The sequence below is a fragment of the Mustela nigripes genome, chromosome X (genome assembly GCF_022355385.1).
Source record: "Mustela nigripes isolate SB6536 chromosome X, MUSNIG.SB6536, whole genome shotgun sequence".
NCBI lineage: Eukaryota > Metazoa > Chordata > Mammalia > Carnivora > Mustelidae > Mustela > Mustela nigripes.
The window spans coordinates 83,265,262-83,278,043 of record NC_081575.1 but is presented as its reverse complement, the minus strand read 5'-3'; the positions used below and the strand labels follow the sequence as shown (position 1 = coordinate 83,278,043).

Sequence of the window (12,782 nt, the reverse complement as noted above, 5' to 3'; positions counted from 1 at the left end):
CTCTCTCTGCTTGCCTCTCTGCCTACTTGTAATCTCTGTCTGTCAGATAAATAAATAAAATCTTAAAAAAAAAGAAGAAGTGTGTCATGACCAAATGACATTCATTCCAGAAATGCAAGTTTGTTTTGGTATTAAGAAATACAGTATAATCAATCAGGTGCCTGGGTGGCTCAGTCATTTGAGTGTCTGCCTTTGGCTTGGGCTCCTAGGATCGAGCCCCACGTCAGGCTCTCTGCTCAGTGCAGAGCCTGCTTCTCTCTCTCCCTCTGCCAGCTGCTCCTCCTGCTTATGCTCTCTCTGTCAAATAAATAAAATAAAATAAAATAAATACAATATGATCATACAGCAAATTAATATATCTAAGGAAAATAACTATAATTATTCTCATATACCTGAAGAAGCCTTTAACAAAATTCAATACCCAAGCATTCAGAAACATTCAAGAATAAGGAACTATAAGATAATTTTAACATAGATACTATATATATACACACCATAGTCTTCAATCTAGTATCTTAATAAAGAACACTAAAATCATTTCCCCCAATTTCAGGAAGAAGGCAGATATTGTCAACTATCCCCATTAGTATTCTAAATATTACTACAGTATTTACCAATGCAGTTAAACAAGAGAAACAGAGACCAAGACTAGGTAGAGAAGTTGTGAAACTCTTTGCGGATATGATAATATATCTAGAAAACCATAGGAAAATCAATGATAAAAACTAATTCAGGCAATAAAAGAATTCAGTAAGATAGCAGAGTATGAAGTTAACATATAAAATCAATAGCTTTTATAAACAGAAGATATAAACATGCCTGGGTATGTTGTGATACAGGAAATTAAAGAAATACTCAAAAAAAGATGGGATGTGTTGAAAGAACACAGGCAGTAGCCAACCCAAAAGAGTTCCCAGTGATCAGAGGTGGAACAATTTAAGCAACAAAAATAATAATAATACTGGATTATAACCCAAAGAGTAAAACAGATATCCACAAGCCTATAATATAACTAAATAATTGAATAAATAAATAAGGGGGAAAGAAAGGACAGATCTTTCTTACAGAGGAATTCCAATTAACGTAGAAGAACTGAGGGAAATAGAAAATCACCATTAGGATACCACAGTCATAATTCTTGCAGGCAAGCTATCCACCAGTGGATGCTCAAATAAGCTCATGACAGTTTGAGGAGAAGCAGGGTGTTGTTATAATCTTAAAGGATCTCTTCTAAGATGTTTATTAATTACAAAGGGAGATACAGTAAACTAACAGTGGAGAAAACCAGCAAGACACTACCTTAACCAAATGATCAAGTTTAACATCACCACTGGTAGGACATTGGCATTATATGTCCCTGATATAATGGAACGAGAAGGACACAGCATCATTTCTGTGGTATTCTTGCCAAAGATGAGCAACTTGAGTCCTAAGAATACATCAGACAAACCCAAACTGTAGGGATAGTCTCTAAAATACATGACCAGTTCTCTTCAAAAGTATCAAGGTCTTGAAAGACAAAAACTAAGAAACTGTCACAAATTGGACAATACTAAGGAAACATGACAGTTATTTGCAATATGGGATCCTGGACTGAATTCTGGAACAGAAGGATATTAACCAGAAAATTAGTAACATTTTTAATAAAGTCTGTAGATTAATTAATAGTATTGTAGCAATGCTGATTTTCTGGTTTAGGTCATTGTACTCTGGTTATGTGAGATGTTAACATTAGAAGAAACTATATGAAGGGTATATGGGAGCTCTGTACTATTTTTGTAACTTTTCCATATGTCTGATTTCTAAGTAGGGACACCTGGGTGGCTCAGTCAGTTAAGCATCCAACTCTTGGTTTCAGTGCAGGTATTGATCTCAGGGTCATGAGATACAGCCCCACATCCTAGCATGGACCCTGCTTAAGATTCTTTCTCTCCCTCTCCCTCCTCCAAAAAACCCCCATAATTCCTATTAAAATTTCAGGAAGAAAAAAAATTTAGATAGTAGAATAATTTTTAAGTAAATAAAAAATAAGGTGATGCCTAAATAAATAATTAGAAGTTATCAGAGGATACTTAAAAACTGCTTAACTTGAGAAAGTTAAGGTTTGTTTTATCAGACTTTTAGAGTAACCTGTACTATTGATTTAAATTCAAGGAGCTCTAGAAAATAATTCAAGAAGGATTTCTTTACTCTGTTAAATCCAGAACAAACTGGCTTCCCTGTCAGTACTTCAAACCCTTTCCAAATCGAAGCTGATCCGGCCATTTAGGAAGTTAGAGATCTCTCTTGGTGAAAAGTAGGTGAGGATAGTCTTTTTTAAAAGAACATTAAATGGTGTTAGTTTCATAGTAATGGTCTTTTCAAGATGTGTCCAATGTCTTCTCAGGTATTCCGAAAGGACCTCATCAGTGCCATGAAACTTCCAGATTCTCATCACATTAATCCAGACAGCTATTACCTCTTTGCGGATACATGGAAGGAAGAATGGGAAAAGGGAGTCCAGGTACCAGCCAGTCCAGACAGTGTTCCACAGCCTTCCCTCAGGTATTTGCATGCTTGTACCTTTGACTTAGGGAATGATTGCTCTTAACAGTTATCTGTGTGCTGGGTGGGGAGAGACTGCTTGGCTAATTATACATTCATAATACAAAGTCACATACAGTGTTCACCAATTCACTCAGACATGGTAGATGATACCAAGCGAGAGTAAGTCAAGCTCATTTGTTTAGGGATAGAATATGTGCCCATTTACTATTTGAAGTCCAGTCTGAAACTGTGGTAAAGTTTTGGAGAGTAGGATTTCCAAGTCTGACTCAACAATCTTTGAGAAACAGAGCATTGATTACATAACCTTGTAATAATCCTGTTAATATTATAACCCCATGAGAAGCTGCTTCATTATAACAGCAGTCTCATAGTGATAGCATCTGTAAATAGAGGGCCAAAACATTTCGTTTGTAAAACGCATAAAACCCAAATGAGAGGGGATGACTAGAATATCAGATTGATTGTAAGTACACAACCTTCATTTACAAAAACTTGAGAAGAAAGCTTAAGTAGGGGAGAACTTGGGTTTGTGAAAAGGGGAGAGGACTTTTCTGCCAGAGGAAGTAGTAAGTTCAACTCCTCAAGAGTGATGACTGGTTTGGAAGCCATTTTTCTTTACTGGTCTTTGTGTTCCCGGTGCTTTGCACCAAGGCTGGCATGAAATAAAATGCTTGGTGGGGCGCCTGGGTGGCTCAGTGAGTTAAGCCTCTGCCTTTAGCTCAGGTCATGATCCCAGGTGTCCTGCTCAGCGGGAGCCTGCTTCTTCCTCTCCCTCTCCCCCTGCTTGTGTTCCTTCTCTCACTACCTCTCTGTCAAATAAATAAATAAAATCTTTAAAAAAGAAAAAGAAAAAAAACAGGAAAATGGAAGGTAGGGGGATTTCACTAAGTTCGTCAGTCAAATCATGTTCCAGGTTTGTCCCATGACCAGCGTGGACTTTTATCAATGTGCAACTTGCTTTTTTTTTAATATTTTAAAAATTGAGATATAATTGATACCGATTTTTTTTATCAAGATAGAATTCACGTACCATAAAATTAACCCTTTTAAACTGTATGGTGGTTTTTAGTATATTCACACTTATTCAGCTATCACCACTGTGTAAATCCAGAACATTTTCATTACCCCAGAAAGAAACCCCACATCTGTTAGCAGTTATTCCTCATTTTCCCCTTCCCTTGGCTCCTGGCAGTTACTGTATTAGTCTGCTAAGGCTGTCATAACAAAATACCACAGACTGGGTGGCTTAAAAAACTGAAATTTGGGGCACCTGGGTGGCTCAGTGGGTTAAAGCCTCTGTCTTCGGCTCAGGTCATGATCCCAATGTCCTGGGATCGAGCCCTGCATCGGGCCTCTGCTCAGTGTGGAGCCTGCTTCCTCCTTTCTCTCTACCTGCCTCTCTACCTACTTGTGATCTGTCTGTCAAGTAAATAAATAAAATCTTTAAAAAAAAAACCTGAAATTTATTTTCTCACAATCTGAAGACTTCTAGACTTCAGGGTCAAGTTGCCATCAAGGTTAGGGTTCAGAGAAGCCTCTCTTTCAGGCTTGTAGGCAGCTACCTTCTCACTGTGTTCTCACATCCTTTCTTCTGTGCACATAGGGAAAGAGAGAGACAGAGAGATGGAGATCTGGTATCTCTTCCTCCTCCTATAAAGTCACCAATCCTATCAGATTAGGTCCCCACTCTATAACCTGCCTTAACCTGTGTTATCTCTGTATAGGCCCCATCTTCAAATATAGTCACACTAGGAGTTAGGGCTTCAACATAAAAGTTTTGGGAGAACACAGTTCAGTCTCTAACAACCACTAATCTACTTTCTTTCTCTGTGGATTTGCCTATTCTGGACATTTTATATAAGTTCAATCGTACAATGTATGGGCACTGAGTCTAACTTCTTTTACGCAGCATAGTATTTTCAGGGTTTTCTATGCTGTAGTATATATCAGTATTTCATTAACTTTTTATGGCCAAATAATATTCCATTGTATGGATAAGACCACATTTTGTTAATCAGTTGATAGAAATTTGGGTTGTTTCCATGTTTGAGCTATTATGAATAATGCTGCTACAAACATTCTTGTACAAGTTTTTTAAAGTTTTTTGTTGTTGTTGTTTGAAAGAGAGAAAGCACAAGTAGGGTGAGGGACAGGGAGAAAAACAGACTCCCTTCTGAGCAGGGAGCCTGATGCGGGGCTTGATCCCAGGACTCCAGAATCATGGCCTGAGCTGAAGACAGCTACTTAACCAACTGAGCCACCCAGGTGCCCCTCTTGTACAAGTTTTTGAGTGGATTTATGTTTTCATTTCTCTTGGGTATATATCTAGGCATAGATATACTGAGTCATATGGTAGCTGTATCTTTTTAACATTTTGAGGAACTGTCAAACTGTTTCCCAGAGTATCGGTATCATTTTACATTCCTACCAGCAATGTATGAGGGTTCCATTTCCTCCCTATCTTCACCAATGCTTCTTATTCTCTTTTTTATTATAGCCACCCTAGTGAATCCGAAGTATATCTACTGTAAGTTTAATTATCATTTGCCTGATGATTTTTTCACTGTAAGAGCAGCTTCATAGTGATAGCATCTGTAAATATTGATGTTTTATCAATCATCAAATATTTCATCAAATTTTGGTGAAATATTTCGTATTTCATCAAATAATGATGAAACTACAGAAATGTCGAGCATCTTTCATGTGCTTAGAAGCCATTTGTAAGCTCTTTTTGAAACAGAGCTTTTCTACTTTAATACAAAGAGTAATGTGACTTTCTTTCTCTTCCTATGAAACACTACTGTTCAAATAGCCAAAGTGAATCATCTCAGTTTACTTCTTTATGTTCCATCACATTCACTTCGGAACAGATGTCCTCAGCTGCTGCAAATCTGACCTGTTGGTGAACAAGGCAACAACGTCCCCAGACCAGTTTTGGGATATCCCATTTTTTTGTAGTGCATCCATGTATACCCCCTATGTATATGTTTTCTTTGGAGAAATTATTCAGATCTTTCTTCCATTTTAAAAATTGGGCTATTTGTTTTTTATTGTTGAGTTCTAAAAGTTCCTTACGTATTCTGGATACAAGTCTCTTATCAGATACATGATTTACAAATATTTTCTCCTTTTGTGAATTGCCTTTTCACTTGCTTGGTGGTGTCCTTTGAAGAACGGAAGTTCTTAGTTTTGATGAAGTCCAATTTATCTATTTTTTTCTTTGGCTGCTTGTCCTTTCAGTGTCATATCTAAGGAATCACTGTCTAAACCAATATCTTGACTTTTACACCTGTTTTCTTCCAAGAATGTTATAATTTTATCTGTTACATTTGGGTCTTTGATCCATTTGAGTTAACTTTTTATGTGGTGTGAGGTGTTAGGGACAATGCCATTCTTTTGCATGAGGATATCCATGTGTCCCTGCTCATTTGTTGAACAACTCCTTTTTTTGAAAGTGATAGACACTAAACCCCAACCCCACCTACCTTGGTTCCATGAGTGCCTTGTAAGCCAGGCAGCTGTGGAAGAAAACATAATTCTTGAATCATTAAGAAATCTCAGTTTTATTTTTTTAAATCCTCTCTCTCACAAATCTACCAGGGTGACTTTTTAATAATATTTTCCTACTTTGAACTGAGATGTGGATTTCTCTACTTATACTTCACTCTGTCCAAATATGTTCCTTCTCCCCCCACACACATTGTATGACAGAATACTGCTTTTGTGTTGCTCTTTTATTGGCTAATTTTATAATTTTTTGTGTTAGTGTTTCTTTTTATATATCTTCATTGTTGTTATTTTCATAGATTATAAAACTCCTAGAAGTTAGGAAGGTACTTTGCAACAATTTGGTTATTTATATAACTGAGAGAATATTTAAACAGTTTTTGAAATTAGAAGATAGTAGGTTTATTCTCAAAAGCCACAAATAAAAGTGTTTTCTTCTGACATAACTGCCAAATCTAAACAAATGTAAATGTTTTATAAAGAGACCTTACAGTAACTGCTTTTAGATTTAAAACTAGTATCTTTAGTGGTCATGTGTTACTTTCATGTAAAGAAGAAATGTTAATAATTATTCAGTTGTAAAAATTCTGCCTTCCACTTTTTAAAAATCATAAATCAGTGTACATTAAGAGCATGATGACATTCCTTAATTCTAGGCTAAAGTTTTTGTTTGTTTGTTTGTTTTTAAAGATTTTATTTATTTATTTGACAGAGAGAGATCACAAGTAGGCAGAGAGACAGGCAGAGAGAGAGGAGGAAGCAGGCTCCCCGCTGAACAGAGAGCCCGATGCGGGGCTCGATCCCAGGACTCCGGGATCATGACCTGAGCTGAAGGCAGAGGCTTTAACCCACTGAGCCACCCAGGCACCCCTAGGCTAAAGTTTTAACAAAGACTCTTATAGCAGTTCACAATTAGATATAAACAATATCAGAATATAAAAACAAAAATCTTCTAATACATTGTTTGGGTTGGCTCTTCCATATTAGTTTCGGTAAAACTAAAACTGAATTGGTTAGTTACTTTCTTCTTTACTGGTAGAAATCTCACTTCTCTAGAGAAAATATTCTAAAACATAAATCTGTTAAAGAAATTTAAGACCAAGTCTAATGTAATACAATATAGTGGTCCCCCCCCAATTCCACAGGGGATATGTTCTAAGACCCTGAGTGGATGCTCAAAAACTATGGATAGTGCCAACCTCTGTGTATACTATGTTTTTTTCCTCCACATACACACCTAAGATAAAGTTTAATTTATAAACTTGGTACAGTGAAAGATTAACAATTATAACTACTAATAACATGCAACAATTTTAACAATATTAGTTATGTGAATGAGCTCTCTCAAAATATTTTACTGTACTGTACTCATCCTTCTCATGATGATGTGGGATGATAAAATGCATCTGTGATGAGACAAAATAAGGTGAATGATATGGGGACACAGCTTTAGGCTGCTATTGACCAAGTATACGTCAGAAGGAGGGTCATCTGCCTCCAGTCTGGGGCTGACCACAGGTAAGTGAAACTACAGAAAGGGAAACCACAGACAAAGGGGGACTGCTGTAGTTATTTACGTTAAAATATACATGAAAATATTGGGAAATAACTTTCCAATATTGGGAAATTTGGGGAGATAACTCTTTATGAATCCTTCTTTGTATTAGACAAGATAGGCCATTTAGTATAACATCCCCCAAAGTCTCAGCATCTTAACCCGGTGAACGTTCTGTTTCTTGTACATATCTCCATCCATTGTGGGTTGGGATGTGAGTCACCTCTGCCCCATGTAGTCCTTCAGGGACTCAGGCTCTTTTTATGAGTAGGATCCTCTATTGGATAGGCCCATTTCCACTCCATACTCCCCCCCGCCCCCAATTCTAAATCCAGTCTGCAAGAAAAGACAAGACAGCATGGAGGGTTATAGAGGTAGATTTGTTGGGGGGGGGGGGACCGGGATTTGAAGTGGCTTATCCACCCATGTTCCATAAGCCAGAAGTCACTGAATTGGCCCACCTAACTGCAGAGTAAGGCTGGGGAATGCAGTCTTGCTGTGTGCCTAGATGGAAACAGTTTGGTGAACACATAGCATTTCTCTGCTACTCTTTGATAGAGGCGTTACAAACGCAAAGCTACATGAGCACAGGAGCCTTAGGAACCTTACTGATATTATTCACCACTGTAACCATGTAGTTGATGCTATCTATGATCTGCACTGCCCAGATTCGCATATGGTCTTGGGACCTTTCCACACGATCTCTCAGCAGGATAATCTGACTTCTTACATAGCAGCTCTGGGCTCCAAGATTGAGTATTCCGAGAGATAACAAGTAGAAGCTGCTAGTCTTAAGGCTGGGGCTCAGAAACTGACACATTTCTTGCATTATTTCCACCACATCACACTAGAGCAGTCACAGAGTTCCCAAACTGAAGAGGAGGGAAGTAGACAGAAGGATGATCGGAAGATTTGTGACCATTTTCAATCTATCACAATGGTAATATTTTAATGATTGTATTTCAGTTACTTGCCTAAAACCTACAGATGAATCAATCAGCTAGAGAAATTTAAATACTAATAAACCAAACACTTGCTTTTTATTTTTCAACTAATCTACAAGATTTTCAAAATGCTTCAGAATTTTATTTCCTAATGGAATTACAGAAGTAATTTTGGATGTATATAAATTAACTGACTTGATCCCTGGATGCTGTAACAACTGAAAAGAGGGGAAAGTGATACAGCAGAGTAAGGGAAGCAAATTCTTTCAGAATCTTTGTTACGGCTTTCAAGCTAGATTTTCCCCTTTGTTGCATTGTCCTTTGTCCAGTTGTCTTGTCTCTTCAGTGTAGTATAGTGTAGGGTGTGTGTGCGGCGACGGGAGTGGGGGGCGGTGGTGGCGGTGATTGAGGGGAGGATACAACAATCACAGAGCCAGCTTGCGCTGTAAGTTCGAGCTGTTTACGTAAGTCTGTTAACCACCACAAAGAACTTTTTGAAAACAAGTTCAACAAATAAAGATGGTATTAACTTCATTATGTGTTTGTAGGTAGACTATGGATAATTTTTTTACACTAGTCAATAATAAACGAGCTTTTTGTTGTTGTTTTAGGTCTTTATTTGTGTTTTTAAATTAGTTTCTGTTGCTAAAGGTTCTAGTGGAAGGAAAACAGTGGTTCATGTTTGGTTGAAAGGGACCGTTCATAATTTGTATGACAGGCAAGTGGTTGATATATTTACTATGTGTCTGTGTATGTTTTTAACATTATAGGTGAAGTACTGATTTACTGTAAAACCAAAAATGAATTAGAATACAAAACATTAACTGCATAGTATATATACTTATACACACATATCTATGTATATAGAAATAAGTGGGAATGTCCTATAACTTTCTTGTTTCACTTAACAATATATTATCAATCATGAATGATACTGAAAGCAGGAATAATTGGATATTCAGACAGGCCCCTAGTTCTCCTTGGAATGTAAACATTGAACTAACTGGACTATGGAGAGCCACACTTTGTTCACTAAACTCCAGACTCAAATATGTAACCACCAATTCAGCATCTCCATTTGGATGTCCAGCAGACATCTTACTAGACTTCAGATATCCCAAACTGAACTATTTATCTTCCCAAACTAGTCCCACCTGTAGTCCCATGTTTAACTGATGGCAGATCCATTCTTCCTGCTGTAACTGTCTTTTCAGACTTTCAGGCCAAATTTCTTAGAGTCATCTTTGATTCTTCATTGCCTCATACCCCATATTCATTCTTTTTTTTAATTTAAATTCAATTAGCCAACACACAGTACATCATTAGTCTTAAAGGAAATCTTCTTGGCCCTAATTTCAAAAGATACTCAGATTCCACATAGGAAGTCGAAGAAGGGCCTTGATGATAAATGGGAGCCCAAGCCTGCCTCCCACTCCACTGCTCCATTTCATCCTCATGCCTCCCTCATCTCCTGGCTCTCCTTGCCCCACTGTCCCCATAGCTCCTTTCTTGTTCTGTTCTGTGCTACAGCAGGCTTCCATTCTTGCTTTCAATTATGAGAGGCAGTAAGAAGCAAAATGTACAGAGCACTTGCATACACACATCTTACTGAAAGTTTAAAACAGCCCTTCGGTGGTTTTCCCATTTACTGCTGCCCCCAAACTTAGCAGCTTCAAGCGTCTATGTTATCATACTCATGGATTCTGAGGGGCAGAGTGGGGATGACTTGTCTTTGCTCTGTGGTATCTAGGACCTCATCCAGCAAGATTTTGAATTTGGGGGTGACTCTGGCTGGGGGCTAGAATCATTCCAAGGCTTATGCACTAACATGTCTGTCATCTGGGCTGGGATGGTATAGACTGTACGTGATTTAACCATATGTTTGGATTTCCTCGCAGCATAAAAATCTCAACACAGCAGACTTTTAGCAGGCCTCGGGCACATGCACATGTTCCAGCCAACAAACGAAAGCTGCATTCCCTTTTATGACCCAGCCTCACACTTCTCATAGCATCACTGCTGCCCTGTACTGTTGGTGGAAACAGTCACAAGCCTTCCCTGATTCAAGAGGAGAAATAGTCTTTACCACTGGATGGGAGAGTAGCAGAGTGACATTGTAGAAGAGCATGTGAAATTTTGAAAATAGCAGCCATCACCGAGGTTATAATTGTCTTGTGTTTCATAAATGAGTAACAGAGTTTTGTAGAGAAGCAGTCAGCCCGAGTGGCAAGATTAATAAGGAGAAACTTGGGAAACTACTACTATTACAAGGGCTTCCTATTTAGGTTGCTTTTAAGATATTTATTTCAAGCCTTTAAAAAGTCTGTAATGATATGATATTTAGGCAATTTCTGTGCTGTTCACAAAGGATCCTAATCCACTCATTAGGAAATGCAGCATAGTCTCTACCTGCCAGATAATTAGATCAACCAAAGACACACTGCTGACTCAGGTGTGCATAAGATACAGGAGGAGGCCATATGTCAGGTTAGAGTGGTTACAGCTTCCTCTTGCTGCCTCCTCAGGGTCACAGTAATGTTTACATGGGCCACAAGTAACTGGCCTACTCAAGGAGCAGGTGGATAGGCCTTTTGTTCTGTGGAGCTAAGCAGGTGCAGTGATGGGTCCTTTTATCAAAGGTAGGTCACTCAGAAAGTTATGGCAATATTCATTTACATTCAAGCATCCAAATTTAAAACTGCACTTACTTCATCCTAGTAAAGTTGCTCATACCTCTGGGCTTGTGAGCTTTTGTTGATTTGTTCACTTGGTCTGGCGACAATTCAAAGAATGTATACCTATGATATATTGGCAATTTCGGGATGATCCCGGAATTTCTTCCAGCTGTAGCAGTGTTAGGGATACTTGAAGATGTTAAAGCTGCATTTTTTTTTAAATGCCAAAGTAATAATTCTCATAGACCCTCCCTTCTGTCATTATAAATGTAAAACTTTCTCCTTGTGAGATTTGAATTAACTTACCTTTTACCCACTCATTTCCTTGCCTTTAGTATTACTGTTTCAGTCTATAATATTTTAGGACTGTCTAGGACTATCTAGGACTGTCCTAGATTCAGTCCTTAGATTCAATTCAATATGAAAAGATGAGTGACATAAAATCATTGCCATCATTATCATTATAAATTTGGGTTGGGGTATATTATACTCCACATATTATACTTCTGTGTGTATATACACACAGAAAAGTGGGGTGCCTAGATGGCTCAGTGGGTTAAGGTCTCTGCCTTTGGCTCGGGTCATGGTCTCAGGGTCCTGGGATCAAGCCCCACATCAAGCTCTCTGTTCAGCGGGGAGCCTGCTTCCCCCTCTCTCTCTGTCTCTGCCTGCCTCTCTGCCTACTTGTGATCTCTCGCTGTCAAATAAATAAATAAAATCTTAAAAGAAAGAAAAGTAAGCAAAGCATAACTGTATAACTCTGAATTTTCATGAGTTAAATACACTTGTTTAACTGCCACCCAGATCGAGAAATAGAACGTTACCCAACACCCAGGAGCCCTCCTGCTCATACCTAGTAACTGACCTCCCTCTCCATAGGTGGCAGTTTTGCCAGCTTTTAACTTCATACTGAGATTAGATTGTTGTGTTCATCATTATGCTGGTGAGGTTTATCCATACTGTTGCATGTAATAGTTCATTGAGTTTCATCTCTGTGTCATATTCTATTGTGTAAATATACCACATTTTATTTATCAATTCTGATCTTCCCATTTTCAGCTAATACAGACATTTCTGATTTAAGATTTTATTTATTTATTTGTGAGAGAGAGAGAGACAGACCCAGCACAAGCAGAGGGAGAAGAAGGCTCCCTGCTGAGCAGGAAACCTGATGCGGGACTCGATCTCAGGACCCTAGGATCATGATCTGAGCCAAAGGCAGACACTTAGCTGATTGAGCCACCCAGGTGTCCTGACATTTTTTTAATTTTTTAGTCTACACATGTATACTCTTGTAAAGTATATTCTCCCAGATTGGGTTTACTAGGTCCTAGGTTATATGTATATTCAGCTATGGTATCCACTGCCAAGTAGTTTGCCAAAGTGGTTGGACCAATTCACATTTCCACCAGCAGTGTAGAAGAGGTTTATTTGCTCCACTTCCTTATAAACACTGAAGTTAATGTCAGTTTTTGGTCAGTCTTTCCCAGTTTAGCCATTCTGGTAGGTAATAGTAATTACAATTTTGATTTGCATTTCTGTGGTAACTTATGA

General features: G+C 38.2%; 1 protein-coding gene across 5 annotated transcripts in view; it reads left to right on the top strand.

Annotated features, from left to right (window-relative positions):
* JADE3 (jade family PHD finger 3) overlaps positions 1 to 12,782 on the top strand; it is a 135,924-nt gene that overhangs the window by 89,644 nt on the left and 33,498 nt on the right. For 4 of the 5 annotated variants that reach the window (XM_059384774.1, XM_059384777.1, XM_059384776.1 and 1 more), the window contains one exon: positions 2,387 to 2,544. In XM_059384774.1, the coding sequence (XP_059240757.1) occupies positions 2,387 to 2,544 (158 nt within the window). Of the gene's footprint in view, positions 1 to 2,204; positions 2,301 to 2,386; positions 2,545 to 12,782 lie in introns of all 5 variants that reach the window. The other variant, XM_059384779.1, reaches the window with a different exon arrangement.